General features: G+C 38.1%; 2 protein-coding genes across 5 annotated transcripts; both read right to left on the reverse strand.

Moving 5' to 3' along the window:
- Positions 1–3,487: 3,487 nt before the first annotated feature.
- On the reverse strand, positions 3,488–8,386 carry LOC133724757 (uncharacterized). Of its 2 annotated transcripts, XM_062151603.1 has the most exons (7): positions 8,256–8,386; positions 7,177–7,684; positions 7,006–7,070; positions 6,310–6,901; positions 5,225–6,159; positions 4,490–4,601; positions 3,488–4,308 (listed from the first exon to the last, which is right to left on the reverse strand). In XM_062151603.1, the coding sequence occupies exons 2-7, from the start codon at positions 7,340–7,342 to the stop codon at positions 3,578–3,580; spliced, it is 2,601 nt and encodes an 866-aa protein (XP_062007587.1). In that variant the 5' UTR covers positions 7,343–7,684; positions 8,256–8,386; the 3' UTR covers positions 3,488–3,577. The 2 variants fall into 2 exon arrangements, with proteins under 2 accessions (XP_062007587.1, XP_062007586.1); XM_062151602.1 differs by having other exon boundaries at positions 5,225–6,901.
- LOC133724758 (uncharacterized) lies at positions 8,175–13,895 on the reverse strand. Of its 3 annotated transcripts, XR_009853973.1 has the most exons (11): positions 13,740–13,895; positions 13,508–13,617; positions 12,568–12,663; positions 10,536–10,620; positions 9,869–9,990; positions 9,668–9,692; positions 9,493–9,576; positions 9,356–9,385; positions 9,163–9,268; positions 8,854–8,991; positions 8,175–8,505 (listed from the first exon to the last, which is right to left on the reverse strand). XR_009853973.1 is itself a non-coding variant. In XM_062151604.1 (10 exons), exons 1-9 carry the CDS (start codon positions 13,595–13,597, stop codon positions 8,928–8,930), a joined length of 702 nt encoding a protein of 233 aa, XP_062007588.1. In that variant the 5' UTR covers positions 13,598–13,870; the 3' UTR covers positions 8,175–8,505; position 8,927. The 3 variants fall into 3 exon arrangements, 1 of the variants encoding a protein (XP_062007588.1); XR_009853972.1 differs by having other exon boundaries at positions 13,508–13,868; XM_062151604.1 differs by having other exon boundaries at positions 8,927–8,991; positions 13,508–13,870.
- Between the last annotated feature and the right edge of the window lie 9,455 nt (positions 13,896–23,350).

A 23,350-nucleotide genomic window follows, 5' to 3' on the forward strand; every position in this document is an offset into this window, starting at 1 on the left:
CTTGTGGCGGGGCGTGGTGGCGCGTCTGGCCTTATTTTTGTGTTATGTTTTCAGTTTATGCATCTACGCATCGATACGATCGTTTTGATATATTATAAGGTTATTTTGGAGAAAGTTGATGCATGTTAGGGTTTTAGGGTTTTCGATTCGTTTCGGTTTTCGATCCGTGAGGATTTGGCCGTCCGATCGACTTGTAGTTTTGATTTGTTGATCGTAGAGCTGTTTCGATGACTTTGTGTGGTCACGGATGAGGATCCAACCGTTGGATCGTCGTTTAAGTGTGTTTATTGAATCAATTGCTAAGTTAGGATCGTATTTTGATTAGATGATTGATGGAGTGTGTTATGTACTTTATCTCGGCTGTAAGAGAAGACGCAGCGGGATTTGGAGGTGAGTAAATCTCACGTGGTTCATTTACGAATGGATTTATTTATTACTCGTAATTACTTGTTTAATTGTTAAATCATTTTCGAAACAAATTATTTGTTTTAAAATATAAAATATATGAACTTGATCGACAACGGTTCATGGGTAAGTTAAAACAATGTTTTGATATAAAATGATTTTCGAGTAGTTAATTTATAAAACTATAGTTGGTATTAGTGGTCATTCCTGCGTGAATGACTACGTATATATATATTTACGTGGAATATATATATGGATGGAGTGGCTTTGTGATATGTATATGTTTGATGGTTATATTGTTGAAAGAGTGGATTGAAAATGTGTTGTGACATTGGTGAAGAAATGATTGAGAGTTGATTGGATTGTCATTTTAAGTATTTACTCTTCGTGGTAATACATTATATCATGGAATGGTTGATTATATTGTTTTGAAAGAGTAATCGAGTGTTGGTGTAACATTTTGAGTCGTGTGGGACTTTTAAATGTTTTCGGATCTACGGATCTGGTGTCACAGTGGTGACTGTTTTCGGATCTACGGATCTGGTGTCACAGTGGTGACTGAGGCAATTATATCGGGAACCACGCCTTTGGCCGGGTTAGTGGTTACGATCAGTTAGAGCTCTAGTCTGTCTGCCTTGTACTGCATGGAAGTGACGCGTTGGGTTACTTGAGGCTCATGAGTACGTACTGCATGGGAGTGACGCGTTGGGTCACTTGAGGCCCATGAGTACACGTGTTTTTAAAAGAGAGTTCGGGTGGGTTCTTTCTTTTATTGTCCAAGATGGACTTGATTTTCATATTATGGATGAGTTGTGTTAATATGATTTATTTGGAGTTTATGGGTGATCATCGGCTTTAGTGTTGATGGGTGATCATCGACTCTAGGGTGAGTTGGTTGACTTCTTCATTTATTTTCCTTTTCCTTCTAATTGTTGAATTTTATGTAATCTCCTGAACTAAGTTATATGCAGGGATTACTGTCTTTTGAATTGTTTGTTTTAATGTAATCTCCTGAACTAAGTTATATGCAGGGATTACCGTTTTTTGTATTGTTTGTTTTAATGTAAATTCCTGAACTAAACTCTATGCAGGGATTTATATGATTTCTATTGTTTGTTTTTAATGTGATCTCCTGAACTAAGTTTCCATGCAGGGATTACTATGAATTCTTTTGTTTGTTTTCATGTGATCTCCTGAACTAAGTTTCTATGCAGGGATTATTGATTTTGCTTAATTCTTATTGTGGGTACAGTTGTGGGTTGTGATCTGTAGTGATTGATAAATGAGTTGGGGTGGCATGATTTTGGGAACCGCGTTATGTTGAGGGAAATGAGTATGATTTCTGATTGTGTCGTTGAGGCAAAGGAATAGTGATCTAATAGATTGTGGGGACGTAAAATGAATTGAGAGACAGAGCATGTGGGTTTTTAGTTGGGTTGAAATTGTTGAGCATGTTATTGATTAATTTGAACTTGACGTTTTGTTGTGATAATTGCATATTGTTTTGTTAAGCTAAGATGGTGGAAGCATGTATTTTGTGGAATTAAATATTGTTGCTTTAATTATCTCACGAGCTGAGAAATTATAAGCATGAGTGACGTGAGTCACTTTATTTGAGTTTACTCATACGGGCTGAAAAGCTTACCGGGTTTGTTGTTTACATTCCCGGTGCACTATTCTATGGTGTAGGGGTTATTGTGCAGGTTAGAATATCGGGTGATCGTTATCGAAGCTGAGGTGGACTTTCAGTCACGTGGGTGTAGAAGGGCGCTCATACTTGTAGTCTTCCGCTGTGTAGTGAGTTGGTGAGAGTGGTTACAGGTTGAATTGTCATTCAGTTTGATTTGTAAACTATCTGTAATGTAATATGTGACTCTAAAGAACGAGTCGGTATTGACATTATGAGTTCAGTTTGTTTGTTACTTAGTTTAAATGAAAATTTTTCTATATGTGTTTTCTTGTGTTTGTTCTCGCGTTTCGGATTTGAATTTTCTTTATTCAAAATTCGGGCCGTGACACCACCCCTCAACCCCCACCCTCAAATCAACCGCCTCCCCCTAACAGATCAAACCTACCGCCACAACTACCGCTTCTCTAAGCCATGGCCGATCCTCCCCTCCTACCTCCCTTGGTCCTAGACCCCAAACGCACCGTTCCGCTCCTACGAGGCCTACTTCGGCAACTGCTTCACCCGCCGGGTCGATCTCCTGAAGCCCACTAAAGATTCTAGCAGCTGGTTCCGGTGCGCGTTCAGCGAGACCCTGAGGAGCTCGGTGTGCGAGGGAGGGAGGATCATGATGGTGCCGGAGAGGGTGAAGATGTCGATTGGCGGCGAAGTTTTGGAGGATATGATTAGGAGAGGGGAGGAGGAGGAGTTGCCGGAGTTTCGAAATGGTGCGTTTGAGGTCGGTGTCCGAGACCAGGTCGAAGATCTAGAGGAGCACCGGGTCCGGGAGCCGATTGAAGCCGTCCATTTCCATCCACAAAGAGAGAGAGAGAGAGAGAGAGAGAGATTTGAGCGCAGAGGGTTTTAGCGAGAAATGGGAATGTCATGGTTTCGGTGGAGGAGAAAAATAGGATGGAGACGAGTGGTGGCCCGTCGATTTTAGAGAACATGAATAGTAAAATGATGAAAAATCCTTCAAAAGTTAACAGAGTTAACGATTTGACTGTTGCTAGATACGGAAATTGGGTCGGGCTCAAACATTCAGGTACCATTTTGATATTTTTTAAAGTATAGGTATGAAAATTAATAGTTTGGAAAAGTCCAGACACTGTTTGGACGATTTTCCCAATTTGCAAATTGCAATATTAGTATCAAAGCTGACCTCTATCATTGCGAGGTACCTTGTGTGTCGGTTGATATAATGCATGTCGAAGGCAAGGCCTACCATGTCACGTGGACCATCTATGAGATCATTGCTTAAGTGTCCTAACACTATTGGTGAAAAAAAAAAATCCTTATGATACTACAAATGAATATGGCTTAACTACGTGAATTTGAAATTTTTTTTTCTAAATGTTTGCAGGACGAAAAGAGAATTTAGGGTGAACAAAAAAATTAGTAAGGTGGCAATAGACGCACTCTAAAATAACCTCACATTGTATTGCATTTCCATAATTTAAGGCAAGGCAAAATCATTTTGCATAGTTTTACGAACAATATACTACATCAAAAGGAGCCAATGCTGCACTCCCACAGGTCTATCGCAACCTCATTGACCAAAGTTTGAAGAATGTCTCCGTCAATTTCAGATCCAGCCTCAAAAGCCTCGATGTCAAACTCTGTCCATTTCCTGAAGGAATGACTCATCTCCCAAGCCACAATCTCATCAGAAATCATTCCAGACAAGCGTGTCCATTTCTTAATTTCCTCTTCAACCTCTTGAAATATCAATTTCTGGTTCATACTTAAAGGCAGCTTTTTCCAATATCTGAACCCTGCGTTACAGTACCAGGCATACTTCGAGTCTATATACTCTATAACACAGTCAAAAAATAACCCATCCAGTTGACTTCCCTTTTCGATATCCTCCAAACCACCAAACATATTGAAACTAGTCATCCTGCTACTAGCAATAGTTTCCAGATCACGAAGAAAGGGACTCATGAAAGACCCTTCCATTCCATCCATGTTATGCATGGTTGCATCTCCAAACAATAGTTCAGCATTTAAGATCATTTCACATGCATGAGTCAGCTTCCTTCTTCTCACTCTCTCCCCATCCGCATTGATGCTATGCAATATCCTACATACATTGTTGACAAGAGTAATCATCATCTCTCTACTGGTCTTCTTTCTGCCCCCGGAAGTGGCAGAGCCTGTAAGATCAGCATCATATCCTTGTGCTTGCAAATGATCATCAGGGTAGTCGAGAGAGATAGGGTAGAAGGATCTGCGCCCTGGAATAGCAACACATTTATAATTGCAGACCTATTTTTGAAGTTTGAAAACCACATTTAGAGGATTGTGACAAAATAAAATACACATTTAGACTGTTAAAAGACCACGACAAATCATGTAGCAGATTATAAAAACGTATCATCCAAATCACATTTTGTTTTGCAATTTCTAGTGTACTACCTGAGCTATCATCCATACTACTAGAAGAGAATGAAGCTTCAAGAACAGACCCAGGGCTCAGATGATCACCATCAAGAGATGTTCCAGCCGACTTCTTTGGCTTCCCTTTGGCCTGAGTAAAACAAAGACTAAACAAGTCAATAGAGAATCATAGGTGGTTTACCAGAGCACCATGTGTTTACCCACAAGAATGATCTCAAGATTGTGAAAGGACTAAAAAGAATCACATGTGCAAGTTAACCAGACAATACTAGAATACTGATATGATGGGGGAAGAAATGTACATATACGCACGGCACATACATATAGAAGAACTAATTTTGCATGGTATGCTAATAGAGCACTAACATCTTAAAATATTTAAGCAGAAACTTTAGGAAGTAAAAGTCATAGATGGAAATAACAGAGAAAAACATAAAAGCATTGTTCACCATCACCAATGGATTTAACAACTATATCAGGTCAAGTGTCGATGTAAAATTGTAAAGTTACGAACTTCTGGATTCACTCCAACTTTTCTGAGAATTATAGAATTGAAAACTTCTATGAATTTTCTCATCATAATTGTGTTTACGATGTATCTTTTCCTAACCATGTTTTCCAAAGAGCAATAGACAAGGAGTACATCTATCAAGCATTCAACTGCAGTTCATATGACCTCTACCTGGACAACATGTATACCTGGGTAAGTAAAACATCAAATTGACATCAATATTTTGTCCAAAATAGACATACTGTAAAGATTTTCTGAGAATAACTCGAAATGTGGCCATCATGAATCATAGCAGTGGATCTCTTGGATGAAGCACCTATTGCCAAGTCATCATCTTCAAGACAAGCTAGCTCCCTCAACTTTTGTTCTAGAAAGACACCAATAGCATCTCCACTCAATGACAATGGTTTTTGGAAATAGATCTTTCCATCATTGTCCCTGCCCGTACCCTCCATTTCTGCCGATATTCCAGTCTTGCTCGTTATAGGGGAATTAAATGTGAATGACATGACATCAGTGTCTGTATTTCCATAAGCTCTGTTACCATCTTGTTTATCAGCTAATTCACTATTAGCACAAGTCTGGCTCATTAAGTCGGTACCATTTCCTAATCCATTCCCTGCTGGTGCACCAAACTGAGTGTTCCTTTGTATTGTGGTAGTTGAAGTAACAATACCTGTATTTGTAACTTGTCCACTGACATGGATCATCCTCCTCTTTCTTATTGAGGTTCTTAACTGGAATGGGGAATCATCCTTCCCAATAAATGCTTTCCTTTCTCTCTCAAACTTTGACTCTTTCCCTTTGGTAGGCACCATCGGGCAGGTACGATTGCTTAGACTTCGGTTCAAGTCAATGAAGTCTTTGGTCCCTCCAACAGCATTTGCAGCCGGTGAGGCTCTTCTGCTATCCAGATTATTTAGTTTATATCTGGGTGGAATTCTTTCCTTCCCTAGTGACATTGGGTGCTGCATCTGATATCTGTGAGGCTTATATGGTTGACTTGACAATTGGCATGAAGCTTGACCTTCAGGAGACGGAGCCTTTCTTTCCTTAAAAGGTTTGCCATGGGTTCTAATGTTCTTTTGACCAGAAACTGATAAAGGTTGGTCTCTTGTTCTCTGAAAGATTGAATCCTTTGCTTCCGCAAAGGAGGATATGGATGGCCTACTTTGTTCTGCTAACAGAGAACAGGAATTAGTAATATTTGAAGCATAGGATGGGAAAACATGTTGTTGTTCCTCCACTCTAGATGTTAAGTCTGGAACATGTAGCAAATTACCACACTCTTTGCAACAGGTCTGCCCCATCGGAGAGTTGCCCTTACCAGCATCATAGTGTGTCTTCTTAGATACGTCTGGTGATTGAGCCAGGGTTGCTTCCGCTTGAGGATGATGAAAAGAGCTGATGAGAGCACATTTGGCTCTATTCGTAGACTGCAGCCCGGGATCCAAGATTTTAGTAGCAGCACCAATCAACCGAGAGGTTCGAGAGGCAGTCTTACCAGAGGAGATCTTTGAACTCTTGACTGGAGAAGCAAGCTTCTGGTGCTGATGATGCTTTCTCGATCTTGGCAAAACACTCTTGACTTGAAGTGACTCAGCTCCAAACCTAGTCACTGCTGTTTTATCATAGAGTCCCATTTTCTGAAGCTTTTGAGGCCTTGATTCAGGCTTTGCTTCTCCTTTTTCCAAAAGCTCTTGTCTATCAGAAGCATTTTGGTTCTTGATTTTTTCCTTCTGTCGACCATCACAAGCATGAGTAACTTGAGTATTGTGAGGCTTCTCATGGGCCGCAGGCATGTATTCAAGACCCATTAGCCTAGCAACCAAACCTGGAGCTCGAAGCTCATGCTTTTGACCAGAAGCACAAGAATAATTTAAATTTTTCTTCAGGTTCCCACCATTCTCATCAGCTATCTATATTCAGACACAGAGAGCATGGCCCAAAGGGAAAACAAAGTCAAAAAAAATTGAAACCCCCACCAAGCAAAGCAGATGAGAAGATAAAGCGTGATGCATACCAAATGAAGCTTAGAAATGGGCATCTTGTCATCTCCAAACTTGTTGAGTAGTTGTTTCGCACGAGCTGATGATACAACAAAAATAGTAGTTTAATTGTATTCTTTTCTGTCAGATAACAAGTAAAGAAGAAGTTGGAGATGAGGGAATAAAAAAAAAAAAAAAAAACTCACATGGAGGAAGCAGTTTCTGGGAGAAGAGCTTTTTCTTGGCGAACCTGCGTTTCCAATCGAAGAGCTGAAAGAAAATACCAACACAACCACCAGGCCTGTGCATCGGCTTCTCTGGAATGATCAAAGACGACGCCATTTTCTCTGCTGTACTATCCTCCTCATCCATTTTTCTCAAGTAAAATCAAGTTCGAATCTCAATGACCAAACCCAGTTCGCCATTATCAAAATGCGAGATAGATAGAGAACCCCCCATGATTTTCATTTGAAGCCTTCAGACAAAACAATAGCATACTCTAGTTTTCTTTTGACATTGAGGATGGCGAAGGTGAAGGTGAAGGTGGCGTTTGTTGCAAACCCAAGAGATTGAAAAGGCCTTGTGCAGTCTCTTTGAGCAGACTTGCCTTCCTTGCCTTGTCAGGGACACTTTTTATTTGTTTGCATAGGAAGCAGAGCAGACCGTGCAACAAGAAGCAAGCACGCTTTGTTGTGGTCACTGGTCACTGACTCACTGGTCGAGACGAGAGAGAGAGAGAGTCTGAGCACGATGCTCCACAATGAATCAAGAATAAAATATGAGACAAAAGTGACAACAGAAAATCACATGTTGTGGTGCCGTCGGGTCTACGTCGGTCCTCTACTTTCGAGTTTCAAACAGAGACTTTTTGTCATCAAATAAAAAAAAAACTTGTTGCTCTTTTAATTTTAATTTTAATTTTTTTAACCTGGAAATACTTTTGATTAAAAGTTACACATTTCTATATTTTCGGTTCGTTTATGTTATGTACCGATACATCAAGAAAATTAATTTGATATAAAGATAAATTAGTTCAATGCAGAGATAAACTAACTTAATACCCAAATGGATTAATTTAACATCAAGTCAAGCTAGTCTACTTACGTATGGACGTATACCTTCATATCAAATATAGTCTACTTAATTTATTGGTACATTAATGTTAGAGCAGCATAATAAGACGAATTACCCAGCATCATTGACACAGGTTAAAAAACATGCTTAGGCAGTTGGCAATATCAGATTATACTAGAAAATGTTCACAACCGGGTAGCAGCTTACGCACATGAAGTTTGGGCTTCATGAACTTGTTTAATCACCTTTACAGCCTTTGTTTTGTGTACATACGTTCACCACTACAAAATACTGTACAGGAACTATGACGACAGTTGGGTGAAAAGAATGAAGGATAGCTACAATGTTGCCGAGACAAAATCATATTAATTAATATAAATAGATTATAAATAAAAATAATAATAAGTGAGAGCTAGCACACCCTGTAGCCTCAAGAAGATTATCAACCCACATCCTTCAACCTGTGAAATATGAAGACAGTATAAGAGTAATATTAAGGATCTAACATTTTGTTACATCATAATTATAGAAAATTTCTTAGGAAACACTCATATTCCATATAGCTTTCCACCCCGGTTCTCATATGCACAACGATCTTCATTAGGGAGCATATTTGGTACAAAGATTTTATCTCTCTTTACCAGGCGCCACTATCCTCATTTTCTTAATTACCCATTTTATTTTGTACTTACTTAGTAAGTTATGGAAAAGAAATGCTTAATTTTATTAAGTACATTTTGTCTATGGTGACTGACTACATCATAACTGAACCTATATAAGTGCTTTACATGCAATCTATATCAACAAACCTCAGCAGACAAATAAGTAAAATCATTTGGATGAAGGACAAGATGACGAGTCCAAGGTACATGCAATCTACACCTCAGGACAAGATGACGAGTCCAAGGTACACAGCTCCACACAGAAATATGAAAGATATCAATCCCCTGCAGGGTAGAGAACACCATCATATGTAAGTGACAACTTATTCTGAGATTTATCATAAGAGCATAGATCATTAAGCAAATAATTCATTCTTCTGCGTCCATCTCTAATCAAATACTAGTCTAACATTTTGATTAGGTTACTGTATTATCTAGAGATGCTACAGGGCTCACCATATGACTCCCCATCCAACCCCAGTGCAGGGACAGGGGCAAACTTCCGCAAACTTTTCCGCATCACTAGAGTGGACTCTTCTAGATATTAAATCATCATAAATATCTGCCAAAATAACAGTCATATGATATAAAATCTGCGATCGGCAGTTAAGATGGATCATTTAAATAATAAAAGGTTTGTCGAAAATACCGTAAACTGAAAACAAACTGTTCATCACACCTACAATTTGAAATCAAAATCATGCCACTTTTTTAGATAAATGACAATGATGCAGTAGTCATTAGAATTTTCTCAGAAGGTAAAGGTACCACATGATAAGAGTATACCAATAAAGAGAATGACATAGCGAAGAATACGGACTCCCGTGAGTTCTTGCAGAACCCATACTACAGCAAGGAATATGATAAATCCTGAAAGCCTCAATTAAAATTATCAGTAATCTAGGGAAGCATGTAGATATATAAAACAAATACTATGTTGCACGAGGGTTATAGTACTCACCAATACAAAGTCCTCGAAGTGTCCACTGTACAAAACAGTAAAGCTTAGAAAGCAGGATTAAAGCAACCAAGATAATTAAAGCTCTGTCAAAGAATATGAGAATGAGCGAAAATAGTACTGTCAGCATGTGTTACTAAACATGAGTAGGCATGTAGTTTTTGTATTAATGTGAACAGGAATATCTGTATTCTCAAATCTTACATTTTTTGCCAGAAAAAGCACAACAAGCAGGGCAACGCCTAAACAACCAGCAGCAATTCTAGCAGTAAGGAGATTTGTTGACGCAAGTATCAATGCCATTCCCCAAAATGATGAACCCAGATCTGAATGCAAAAAGAAATTTATAGACTAAAAATACCATTAAAATTCTCATGTTGGATATGATATAGTAGAAAGAATTCAAAAAACGCATGTCTTTAGTCAACAAAATAGTTAATTTGTATATAGGATGATGAAAAATTGCCAACTATAAAGCCTTCATGGTTTTCACATAATGCCTTGGATGCATAAAGTACAGAATGGTGGGCACATTTTAGGAAGTCATTGGAGGTTCATATGCAATGCGGAGTACCAACATGACCAAACAGATAACACATTCTTCAGCCTATCCCAGATCTCAGTGAGATCTTCAACACGTATACACTGAATATGAACTTATGAAGTATCAAGAATTAAACTAGCATATGAATATTAAATATTTGGATGATAAGATGGGACATATACTGAAGAGGAAAAATGTATGCAAATATCCAGTAAGGCACTCATATTATCCTTAAAATTTCCAAAATTGCATTTCAAATCTATTGCACCAATAATTCATGTCCTGTTTTTAAAAGAAGATGCAAGTGTGGGGACAAAGGTATATTACATCCTGCAGGCAAAATCAGCCAATATATACCACCACGTGTTTGTGTCGCCCCACCCTCATTTGCGTGAACCTGGATACCCTCAACCTGCAAATTAATTTAAATAAGGAAATCCATGATTTATGATGAAGAAAAATTGCTGTTTGAGAATTGCATACGAATTCAAGGAATCAATTTGGGAGACAATGTAAATTCTATTTGCGAGTTAGTTTGACTAGGAAGTTAGTTATTGTATTGAATTTTTCTGAGATTTTCAGACAGCCTATGAATAAGCCCTATACTGAAATATTGACTGGGTCTTTGACTATGAAATTGTAACTCCAAATAAAACTGATTATGAGATATCGAACTTTGTATCTATCATTCATCTTGTTCTTCCTCTTCTTTCCTCTCTCTTCTGTCTTCCTCCATCTCTTTATGTCTCTCCCTCTCCTATATCTCTCTCCCTACTTCTTTCTATTGATTCCAGATCAACTCCGAAATGGTAAATTTATGTACTTGAATTACCATTATGAAATTGGACCTTCCAACATTCCAGCTAACTCTCTAATTCACTCAGGGAGTTATCAGTACAGGCAACCATGTTCTTAGAAAGATTAAACTTTGACCCAAAAATGAGCTCAAAGAGGTTCAATACATATCTGTACCTTTAGACAGAAAAAATGGTATCATCAGAAGCTGTAAATATGATGCTAAAACCACATCTCTTCTCCTTCTCAATAGTATTGAGGTCTCCCAACTATTGAGTATTGCTCCATTAACCCCAAACCATCAGCAACATAAGTAGAGAGACAATGGGACAGCAGAAACCCGTATCTAACACAGATGGTAGCATGCACAGTTACATGTCAGATTGACGGAATTTGGCTTGAAAGAAATTGATACAGTAGCTACAGCTTGCTTAGAAATAAGTGTAATCTTTGGACGTCCAACTCTAAACCCACTGACACAAAACTAAAATGAAGGCCTTTTGGGTCCATAGAGAAGTGTCCAGTAAAACAAATTAACTAAAAGTCAATCTAAGAGTTGAAGTCAAGTTCTATTTTGAGTAGGTATGTAGCTAAAGTGTTATGTTTGAGTGTATGGTCTTAGTGCTTTAGTACTTGATGAGACTTTCAGAACTTTAGTGAGTCTTTTAGAATTCTCAAGAGTCTCTCTAGGAGATGTATTGAAAAGCCTACACAGTCCCTCTTGCAAAAGACAATCAAATTTGGAATGGATGGAAGTTAGGTATTGATGAAGCCTTGGTGCCTTGGTATATTCCCTTACTTGTCTTCTCTCTTCTTTCAACATTCTTCTCCATTCTCTGCTATCTCTGAAAAGCTGTTTTTATTTTCTAATTCTCGCACAATTCCTGTGGTCTTATTCCCAACATAACTAAAATTCCTAGGGTCTTAGTCCTACATCAGTAAATTAATGTCCTTATTTCTGAGTGCCATTAATGATAAATAGTGAAAATTTGTAAGAGGATTAAGAATCATTTCTAGTAACTCTAAAGGAATGGTTGCATATATCTGAGTTAGCCACCCACGCCAGTTGTTCTATACATGGACACAAGAACTGGTACATTGAACCACAAAAGAAATTGCTGAAGAAAATAGAGGCCAGGCTAGAGAGGCCGAAAAGATACTGATCTTTATTTTCGTCGTCAAATTGTTCGTTTGATTTTTTATACAAAACTATGCATATATTGAAAACAACATTAACCTAATAGTAAGGAAACTTGATGTAGAAGATTAATTTCTCAGAAAATAAAGAGAGAGGCGATGTCTTTGATTCTAATCAGAGGAATAATAAATACCAGCAAATTATTTGCCTTAACTAGGATGCTGGGAGTATAGTGTGATATGAGTTCAGAATCCTTATTAGCTTGACAACAGTCCTTAATTTGTGTAATTGTGTTATCAGTTGTTGCAAAATTTCAAGCGGTGTCTTATAAATTAGAAGAACTGTGTAGGAGCCATAGTTTCAACTATCAAGATTTAAGCACCAAAAACAATTTAAAAAAAAAAAAAAACAGGTGTTTCTTCTTACCTTGCCACATGTGAGTATACAAGCAATTGCATGGCTTGCTTCATGAAGGAAAACTGTAATGAGCTTAAAAGGCGTGAGTAGTATTGTCCTCCATAGCTTTAACAATCATAACAAACATTCAGAACATGGATCAAGTAAATGGTAGACCATTAATGAGAAATATAGAACAACAATATAAAATAAGATCTAAAATTTGATCTGAACAATGCCTTCTCCAAGTCAAGTAATACTAACTAATTGAATTAACCTTTTGTCATTCTGCTATTTGTACGTTGCTCCCCTTATTCCTTAAATCTCTTCTCACAGACTGAAAAAGCACCAAAATGTGTACTTATCCTACACAGTCAATAGTTACACAGGACCAAAGGATCTAGGTTGTCTGTTTTCATCTTGGCCTCGTTGCCAATCCCTTGTTTTCAGATATTATTTCTAGTATCAAAGTTGAAACATGATTGCTAAAATCGACAAAAGGAAAATTTTCTCAAAAGGGTCATTTCCAATTCCAAGTATTTTGGAATGGCAGCACAAAAAAAAAAAAAAATAAAGAGCAGCCTTGAAAGTTATCCTCAAAAACAACTTGAACATGGTATGGTGAGAGCAATGACGCTATCAAACCATTTTCCTATGGCAGCAGAGAGCTTCATTTTTTATAAGTTAATTCTCCAACAGCAATCAACTATAAAGAAAACACCCATTAAGCACAAAAACAATAGATATAGGCTATGCATTTCAACTCTGTTGGCTCAAAAGACCGTCAAAAGCACAAAAACACTAATCTGGCAAAGTCAACTCAATCAACCCCATATCAAGCAAACAGAACATGTAAAACGCTTAAATTTGATCTTGTGTTTTGTTTATCGTGACATAAACAGAGTAGACTAGAAATCAACAAGAAAGTAGAGAAAGCAAAATCAACAAGAAAGTAGAGAGAAAGCAATACCGCTAGGATCACCACGGTATAGACTCCAATAGTCGCTAAGAACATGACCTGGTCATGCTTGCAACAACTCTTCAGCTCCCAATTCGGCATTGTCTGTGCTATGATGCAAACTAACGTAAACACATTCAAAGACGCAGATAAGAGATGGATCGGAGTCGAGTATACTTGAGGAAATTGCAACAGAGACAGAAAAGTGGTTGGTCTTTTCTTCTCCGCAAAGACTAGTTTTTACCCTTTCGACCGGTCTTTCTGTTTTTGCCTTTCTTCTTCTTCTTCTTCTTTTGCCTTTCTTTTCAAAAAGGTCTTTCTTTAATCCTTGCCTTTTGGAGGAGAGAAAATTGGAAAAAGACAGAAGCATTCTTTGATGAAATTATAGATACAGACGTAGAAAGATGATTAGGAGAGAAAAAAAAAAATTTATATAATATATATATATATATATATATATATGGGATAATCATTGATCAATCAATTATTAAAAGAGTGGTGGAGCTGTGCAATTGTTTAGGTTGTAGATAATTGGTAAGAGCATCTCCAACAAATTGGTCAAAATGCTAATGTCAAATTCAAATTTGAAAGATGATGTGGCAATTGTTATTTTTGACAAACTTCTACTCCAACAGAGATGTCAAATTTAAATATTATTTTATTATTTTTATTTTTCAGATATTATATAAAATATAATAAAACCAACTTTCTCTTTCTTCTCTATCTCTTTTCTTCTGTATCTCTTCTCTTCAAGAAGCCATGGAAAGAGAGCAGCAATAGGAGTTGTGTAGAACTGTAGTGTTGTAGAGGGGTTGTAGAGGCAAATCGAAAAAGAGTGTTGACAGAACCCGACCCAAGTTTCACCCCGAAACCCGGATACGAGCCTGCGGGGTCCACGTTAGGTAAAATCCTACCGAAAAATCGGCAGAACCTCCCCTAAAATGGACTACCCAAAAGTTTCAAACCTGAACATGATTATAACTAAATTCACACTCAAAGATACATTCCAAGTGTATCTATTACATTCCGAAAGTACGAATGCCACCATAACTTCAATACGATAACAGATTCTCAGGAAATAACATTCTCCAAATTAAAAGGGTTATCAGAGCAATTCTACATAACTAAGCCGATATCAAACAAGGTAGGTTAAGTAATAACCTACGGACAAAACGGAAGCGTTGATTCCTATGCCTCGAATTCCCGGACGCGATCTCGGCAAATCTGAAATCTAGGTATTTGAAACCGAAGGGCCCAGGGGAAAACATTTAAAATCTGTTAGAGTGAGTGGACAAAACTGAAATAAGTTACGAAACCAATACTTGAATGCTTTCCCATTTTCTCGTTAACAAAATCCGACATGCAGCGAGATTTATAAAACAATTCCAACTCATTCCTTTGAAAACCATCCTTTCATGAAACATCGTTCGATGACTAGAGAGGACTGCTGTCTAGTCATCTCATGCCATCTAGAGGGGACTGCCGCCCAGATGACGCATTGGAGGGGACTGCCGACCGGAATGTAGGAGGCAGTGGTTAGAGGGGACTGCCGACTAACCACAGGTAGTTAGAGGGGACTACCGACCAACTACCTCATGTCATCTGGAGGGGACTGTCGACCAGATGACTCACCGGAGGGGACTGCCGACCGGGACATGAAGTCTGGAGGGGACTGCCGACCAGACTATTACCTAGAGGGGACTGCCGACTAGGTAATGTACGCATGCGCCGAAAATAGCCTCCTTGCCAACTCCTTTCTTTAAATTCTTTTCTTTCCATGAAAACCACATTTACTCAAATAACATTCCAATATAAATTTAATACCATGCTGCATGCATTATTTAAATAAAATAAAAGTCCACTCACAGGTGAATCTCGCAGCTACTCCTGCTGCCTGCCCGTGTCCTCCTCGCTCGAGGGCTCAGTACGTCCTGTAATAATTGACCGGATATAGTTAACCTCAATAAGGAATTAATCTAAGAAACAAAGCTTAATCCTTCGGAAATTAATACTCATTACACAGAATTCTTCTAACGACCAAATTCTCCAATTTAGGATTAAATTCTCGAATTCCAGAATTTTCTTAATGATTTCCACGTCCTCAGTGAAACTTTAACCTTCACAAGGATCGATTCGATAACTAGCCAATTTAATTTCAATTCCTTAACCAAAATTAACCACAAAATATAAAATAATTCCCTTTCCGAAATTTCCAAATTTTCTCTTCATTTTTCTCTTTTCAATCTACAATTTCTCAACAAGACAAAACAATACCGCAATATTACCAAAATTATTTCACCAAGAGATTTAACCCATAAAATTATAAACCACAATACTCAAAACAACCATATCCAACATCAAATTTCCAAGGAATCTCACTATCCAAACAACCTCAAATCTAAAACATAACTCAAAAATCAAATTAATGGGTTTTGGAGGGCTGGCATAGCCTCCTCACCACCACCACCACCACCAGCGGCGCGTGGTTACACTCGCCACCACACCAAACCCCAAATCCGGCCAACCTAACAAACTCAAAATAATCTCCATAACCAACCCAACAATTTCTATACCTGTAACAACAACCAAAACAAGCAGAAATAGCCGGAAATTCGATCCCAAAATCAAGACTTCGTCAGTTACTGTTCACGATCTCCTTCACCTTCGATTCTCCCTCCACAGGCCAACACAAGCTGCAAGAAGTTAGGGATGAGGATTAGCGTCGCCCCAGCAACCAAAACCCCAAAGGAATCCGGCCGGAAACGGCCGGAAAACAGAAGATCGGAGCCAAACTCCGGTTTCCCCCATTTCTGCAATTCTCTTCGAAACTCAAAAACCAATGATACCCAAGGTGAAAAACTTACATAACTAGGAAAAGGAGGGAGAGAGGATCATGCCATGGTGAGCGGTGTGCGCTGGGCTGGCCGGACGGCGTCGAATTCGCTTGAAGAAGCTCAGCGGCGAAAGGAAGAAGAAAAAAGGAAGGGGGGTCGGGTCTGTCCCGATCTGGATCTGTTGACTTCTCTCTCTCTTCCCAAAAAGGGAAACCCCTTTAAAAATATCTTCCAGGAATAGTAATTTCTATTTTTAATCATAACTTTTCCATAGAAACTCCGATTTAACCAAACTACATGTCCTCAAACTCGATTTTACGTGTACTACGACATTCTCAAAGAATTTTCTTAACTCAACGGACAAAGAAAAAGTCAACTCCTCGGTCAATAACGGTAAAGATGTAACTAGTGAAAATTTTAAGGTACGGGGCATTACAAGTGTTGAAGACGATTTTCAGTGATCAATGATGGATTTTTCACCGCGTCAAGAAGATCTTCTTCAACCCAATTCAACCCTGACATTTTCAAGAACCAGCTTCAGAATCAATTCGCTCGGCTTATGCCGAAGAGTTCTCCATCTGATCTCTCATCTTCTCTCTCTCTCTGTCTCTCTCTATCTCTCTCCCGTTTCGCTCTGTGGTTTCAGTTACAGTCAAATCCATGGCGACCCAAGGTCAAGTCATCACCTGCAAAGCGGCGGTGGCTTGGGAACCCAACAAGCCTTTGGTTATCGAAGACGTCCAGGTGGCTCCGCCGCAGGCCGGAGAGGTCCTCGTCAAGATTCTCTACACCGCTCTCTCTTGAGATCCTGGTATTGTTGATCTTGGTCTTGATTTCGTTGTGGGTGCTGCCCCTCAATCCAAAATTGTTGTTGCAAAATCATTCATCTGATTGGTAAATTAAATAGGTGATGATGGAGATGCTATCTGAACCAAATGTGGAGAATGAGGTCGACGAAAGAAGATAGCAGAAATAACTTTTTTGATTAATCATGGATTTTGATGTTCTTGATTAATCAGGTAAAGTTCTGTGAGAACTGAGAAGGAAAAAGGGAAAAGGAAGAGGAAGACGAGAAGGAAGAGGGAGAAGAGAGAGAAATAATAATATATAAAAAAAAAGACAGATGAGGTTTGGGCTGTCAAATTTGACAGAAAGCCTCAAATTGTCAAATACACGTGTAAATGGCATATGGGTTGAAGAGGAATTTGGACAGTCAAAAGTAGACGTTGGGCTGCCAGATGGAAAAAGACCACTCCGTTGGAGATGGTCTAAATGGGCCAAAACTGTTCAACCTTTTTCTTTGTTTTTTGTCCTTTCTGTCAGAAGGGTCAAACAACAAGTAGTTTTTATCGAAACTCACTTGTGACGTATTCTCTCACCACTCCTAATAACCGCACGCGCACGATTATCGGCTTAGGGTTTTCTTTGTCGAGATTCCTCTCGTTCGGTAGCATTCCGGCTTCAGCATTGGCTTCGCCTCGCCGATGTTGTGATGCTACCGGACGGGTGATGTTGGTCTATGGCTCTTTTGACCTCTGGATTAGCTGTGCTTGGGGCTCAATAGTGGCGATCGACACAGATTTGGTCAAACCTTCTGTTAATGCTTTGATCTGTGGGGATCTAATTAACGATAAGTAAAGAGAGAGAGAGAGAATGACACAAGCGAAGTATAGTGGTTCACCTCCCGCCTTAGCGGGAGACTACGTCCACTTGAAAGCTTAACTAGTGTGTCGAGCCTTGCGGCCCAAGAGGGATTACAAAGTATGTAATGGGAATGTCCTAATTGTGGGAGGGGGGCATTCCTCTTATAGATGAAGGAATGCCCTTCCTATACTTTTTCTTCGATGTGGGATAAGTTTTCACATAATTCTAGTATAGAAAGCTTAGAAGCATGTAGAAAGCTATGTTGTGGAGGCATCTTGGCAAGGGCGGGAAGGTGGCTTCCCGGTGGCGGAATTGTGACCTCCGGATACCGCCGCGTAGCTTGAACATAGGGCTACAAGATGCGAGTAGCGGTTGGGCCTTGCCATGTCTCGTGGATGTCTCAAAGTGGGTGTTACTTATGCTTGGTGACGTAGTAAGTACTCCATATTATTGGAGGTATGTACACCTTCTTTGCGGCTTAGGTGACTGTAGGCACTGACTCAAGGATGACGTGATACACTCAAAGTGAGTGACAATTTAAACCCTGCATCAGATTGTAGTATAGAATAAGTAGGGTATTATTCTAAGCCGGGGATTGGGGTATAATTCCTGTCAAAAACGTTAAACAAATTAGTATTATTCACAAAGTATAAAACAAAAATAAAACAAAGTATAAGTATATACAAAAATTACAAGATAAGGGGATTTATAAAAGTTTGTATTCTAATCTAATTAAACTAACTACAATGATCAATCAATCCATGAATCAAGAAGAGATAAAGGGGACGGCAAAGATGTATGATGTAGTCAACCACTATTAACACGAAAATAGAACACTAGATAATAATTCACGAATCAAAATATGCAATTGGAAGAAATCAATCAAGAACAGAGATGAACACATACAAAGTCCTTATTACTTCCCTTAATTAGATTAACTAGATGAACGCACCATAATTAACCCTATTAATCATGCAAAGCTAGTGAATTCCCTAACAAAACACAATCAATGCATTAAGAACATGTGGAAGTTTGATTGATTTAAGAATAACACACAAGTTAGAACGTTAATCAAGCATGCAAATCTCTTTGTTGATTTACCTAAGGAACTATAGGTTTTCCACTTAGCAATTAAGACCTGGAACGCTAGCATATCTTAAATTGGAATCAGATATATGCAAACCCTAATTGTTTCGAACCAACTAAGATAAACACATAAAAGGTGGGATCGATATGCTAAAAGTAGCACACAAAAATGTCATCGTTAGTATATGGTAAATAGAGATCGTTCTAGTCGGGAATTGAGGGTACACCTATAATTGCATAAACAAATAAAGAATTAATATAAATATGAAGTATTATTTACAAAAATAAAACAAAGAATAAAAATATATACAAATAAACATAAATAGGGGGTTTTATATTTTTAAATTAAAAAAATTAAAAGAAACAAAAATAAAAATGTAAAATTGATCGGAGTAATATTTTCTATGTTTTTAATATCATTTTGCCTACATTTTACTTAGTTATTCTCTTAACAATATCATTTCTAACTTACTTTGTTGTAATTAGGTACATTTGAGCTTCAAACGCAAGAAATGAGCTAAGAAGAGCTAGAAATGATGGAAATGAAGGCAAGGAGGAAATGAGGCGCAGAAATGGGAAAGAAATGGAGAAATGGAAACTTTCCTAATCCTACTAGGAAAAGGAATCCCAGTTGAAGTAGGAATCCTAATGCAACTAGGAATGAGCTCGGAAAAATGGTGTTCGGAAATGAGAAATGACAGAGTCCCAGTTGGACTAGGAAACCTGATGACACTAGGAGTCCTGGTGGTGCTAGGAGATGTTGTGACTTCAAGATGACTCAAGAATGCTCAAGAATGTTCTAGAATGCACAAGGAATTTCGGCAATTGAAGGAATGGGCTTTGAGATTGTCCAAGTGAGAAGTCTGGCCCAAAGATTGAAGCATGTGACTTGCACATGAGTTTCTAGATCCTTCTTGGCGTTTTGGGAGAACCCTAAATCGATTATTATTGGTCTTTTGCCGAAAATTAATAGAAGATTCATGAAGATTTCGGCAAGAGTCCAATTAGGGATATTTTCGGTCTTCTTTGGAATTTGTGAAGAGAAAATAGAGGAAGAAGAATTGAATTATGATTCTACATGCAAGGAAGCCGAAATATGGACTAGATACATGGAGAATTCGGCCAAGGGAAGTTTACTTGTTCTCTAATTCAAATGGAATTTTCTTATTGGTTGAATGATGTCACAAAAAGGAGAATTCCTAGGAAACCCTAGCCCTAGGCCGTGCACTATATAAAGGAGGGGATAAATGTCGTGCAAATCATCTCTGAACCCTGAATCAAAATCGCAATACCTCCCTTTATTCTCTCAAAGTTTCGGCCTCTCCAAGTGTTCAAGATTTTGAAGCCGTGAAGCAAGTTCAACCTCCATCCTCCATCCTTGCCGTCAGCCTCATCATCCTCCACCACCTTTGAAGACCTTCTTGCGTTCTTGAAGCATCTTTAAAAGTGTAACCATGAAGCTTAATTCTTGTTTTCGGTTTTCTTTATCTTGTAACTTAAAAATCAGATTCTATAGCGTTCTATGTTTTTAGTTTTATTGGATGATGCGATTTCTTGTTAGATTAAAGTATTTGTTTTGATGTTTAGTTTCCAATAATCTTGAAGCATGATTTCGTATTAGGATTTTCAGATTATAATTTGAGATTTCATATATGCTCTTGAATGTTTTGTTGATTTTGTTCTTCAATCCCACCTTTCATGTTTCGATTTCTTTGATGACCAACTTTGGTTTCGAATTGCATGATTGAATCCATAATAAGATGCTAGCGTTCTAGGTCTTGTTAATTAAAGTGGAAAACCTATAATTCCTTAGGTAAATCAACAAAAAGAATTGCATGCTTGATTAGCGTTCTAACTTGTGTGTTTTTCTTGAATCAATCAAACTCTCTAAGTGTTTAATGCGTTGAATATGTTTGTTATTAGATTGGTCACTCATTAGCATAACATGTTTAATAGGGTAAACTATGGTGCGTTCATCTAGTTAATTTAACTAAGGGAAGTAAAAAGAACTTATGCATGAGTTCATGGTTTGTTCTTGATTGATTTCATTCAAGTATGTGTTTCGATTCAAAAATTATGATTTGTATTCGTGATAAAGATTGTTAACTTCATCTCTACATCTCATCCGTCCATCTTTATCTTGATTCTTGGTTGATTGGTCATTGTAATTAGTTAATTAGATAATTAGTTTAGAAATAAAACAAATTTCGAACCCCTCTTTATTCTTTGTAAATTTTTGTAAATATTGTATAGTTATATTAATATTCTTTGTTTGATGCTTAAATGACAGGAGCACCCTCAATTCCCGGATAGAACGATCCCTACTTTCTATATACTAACAATTGACAACATGGTTAATTTTGAGAACTCATTTTGAGCTCATCAATTTTTGGCGCCGTTGCCGGGGATTGAAAAGTCTATTTGCATTTGTTGCGTCATTTTTGTATATAAATTTGTAAAAATTAAAAATTTGTTTTGTGTTTTTCGTTTATGATGATGTTTGGTAGGGATAAGAGTTTTATTATAAGTTTGAAATTAATTTTGGAAATAGGTGAAGTCTCTTTTGTTAATATTGGCCTAAACCCTTTAAGGGCACCTAGTTCAGGTCCCTTAAGGTTGAGAGCGGCCTTTATTAACACTTGTTGAATTGTCTTCACACTTATGACTTTTCTTATCTAAGTATGTATAGCCTATGTGGGATGGTGTCTAGAAAGGGGACAACGTCCATAACGGGTTCTGAATTCAGAAGTGCATACAATTGGGCCTAAACCACTATGTGGGAGTAGCTCAAGCCAAAATGAATTATGCCTCTTGTGTTCGTCCTCCCCCACCTGGCCATTTCAGTAAGGTTGCCCAAAGGATTTGAAGAGAAGTTTATGTCTAGGCGAATATACTTTGGCCGCACGTTCCAATCTTGATTTTGGATTTATAATCGAATTTTTGTTCTTATTAAACATTGGAAGAGACGAAAAATACACTTGTAAAAGTGTAAAGTTTATACCCCACAAAATACTTGTAAATTTCGTGTAACATGTTTGGTTAAATATTATACTTGTACTTTCCATTAATTTTATTTTACTAACTTATTATTCTTTGAATTCCAGGGAAAATCAAATGACTGAAGGAACCCAGTCTATTAAGGACCTCGTGTCCTCCAATGTGCCTGGTGGGCTCCCTAATGCAATCGTGTACCCTGCTGCTGCAAATGGAAAGTCAGCTCACTTTGAAATGAAATCGGGATTGCTTCAAAGACTTCCCATTTTCCATGGCTTCAACGTTGAAGACCCAAATAAGCACTTGAAGGAGTTTCTATTTGTTTGCTCAAGTATGACGCCTCAAGAGGTTGATGAAGACATCTTCAAGTTAAAGACATTTCCATTTTCTCTGGAAGATCGTGCTAATGATTGGTTATATGAGCTGCCTGAAGGACATATTACATCTTGGAAGGGATTAATGAAAGCATTTTTGGAGAAGTATTTTCCCACTTCACGTGTGATCGTGCTTAGGAAGAAAATCACAGGAATTACTCAAGATGTGCATGAGACTTATCTAGCTTATTATGAGAGGTTCAAGGCCCTGTTATCACAATGTCCACAACATAACTTCAAGGACGAGAATCTCCTCCAATTCTTCTATGAAGGACTCACTCATTTGGATAGACAAATGCTAGATGCTTCTAGTGGGGGAACTTTTGTAGACAAAACACCATCAGAGGGAATGAAATTGATTGCCAAACGTGCTTTAAATGCTCAACAATATGAAGACCTTGGTAATCCAACGCAGAGGGTAAGTGAGGTAAGTGATTATGATCTTTTGGATGAAAAGCTTAACAAACTTACTTCAATTGTGAGCCATATACTTAGCATTCATGGAAAACCAATCTCCCAAGGTTGGGAAGATTGCAACGTTATTAGTGGCTATGTTCAACAAGGCTTTCATAAGCCTTAGGTTTCTTCTAATTTTGATTCGATTTCTAACCCTAATTATGATAAGATATTTGAAGCTTTAGCAAGTTCTACTCAAGCACTTGTGGAAAGTCAACAAGGTCATAGTAAGGACATCTTGGAATTGAAGGAACAAATGAGTCAAGTTTTGAGCTTTATAGGTATAATTTCATACCCAAAGCCCCATTTTGCTAAGGCTGTCACAACAAGAAGTGGACGTACACTTGTGGATCCACCAACGAAAGGTAAGAAGGCCCAAGCCGCGATAGAGGAAGAAGAGGAAGACGTTGAGTCCTCCAATAGGGTACTTGAGAAGGACCCTGCTACATCTAAGGTTGAGACACCAG

Source organism: Rosa rugosa, chromosome 1 (genome assembly GCF_958449725.1).
Source record: "Rosa rugosa chromosome 1, drRosRugo1.1, whole genome shotgun sequence".
Classification (NCBI taxonomy): Eukaryota; Viridiplantae; Streptophyta; class Magnoliopsida; order Rosales; family Rosaceae; genus Rosa; species Rosa rugosa.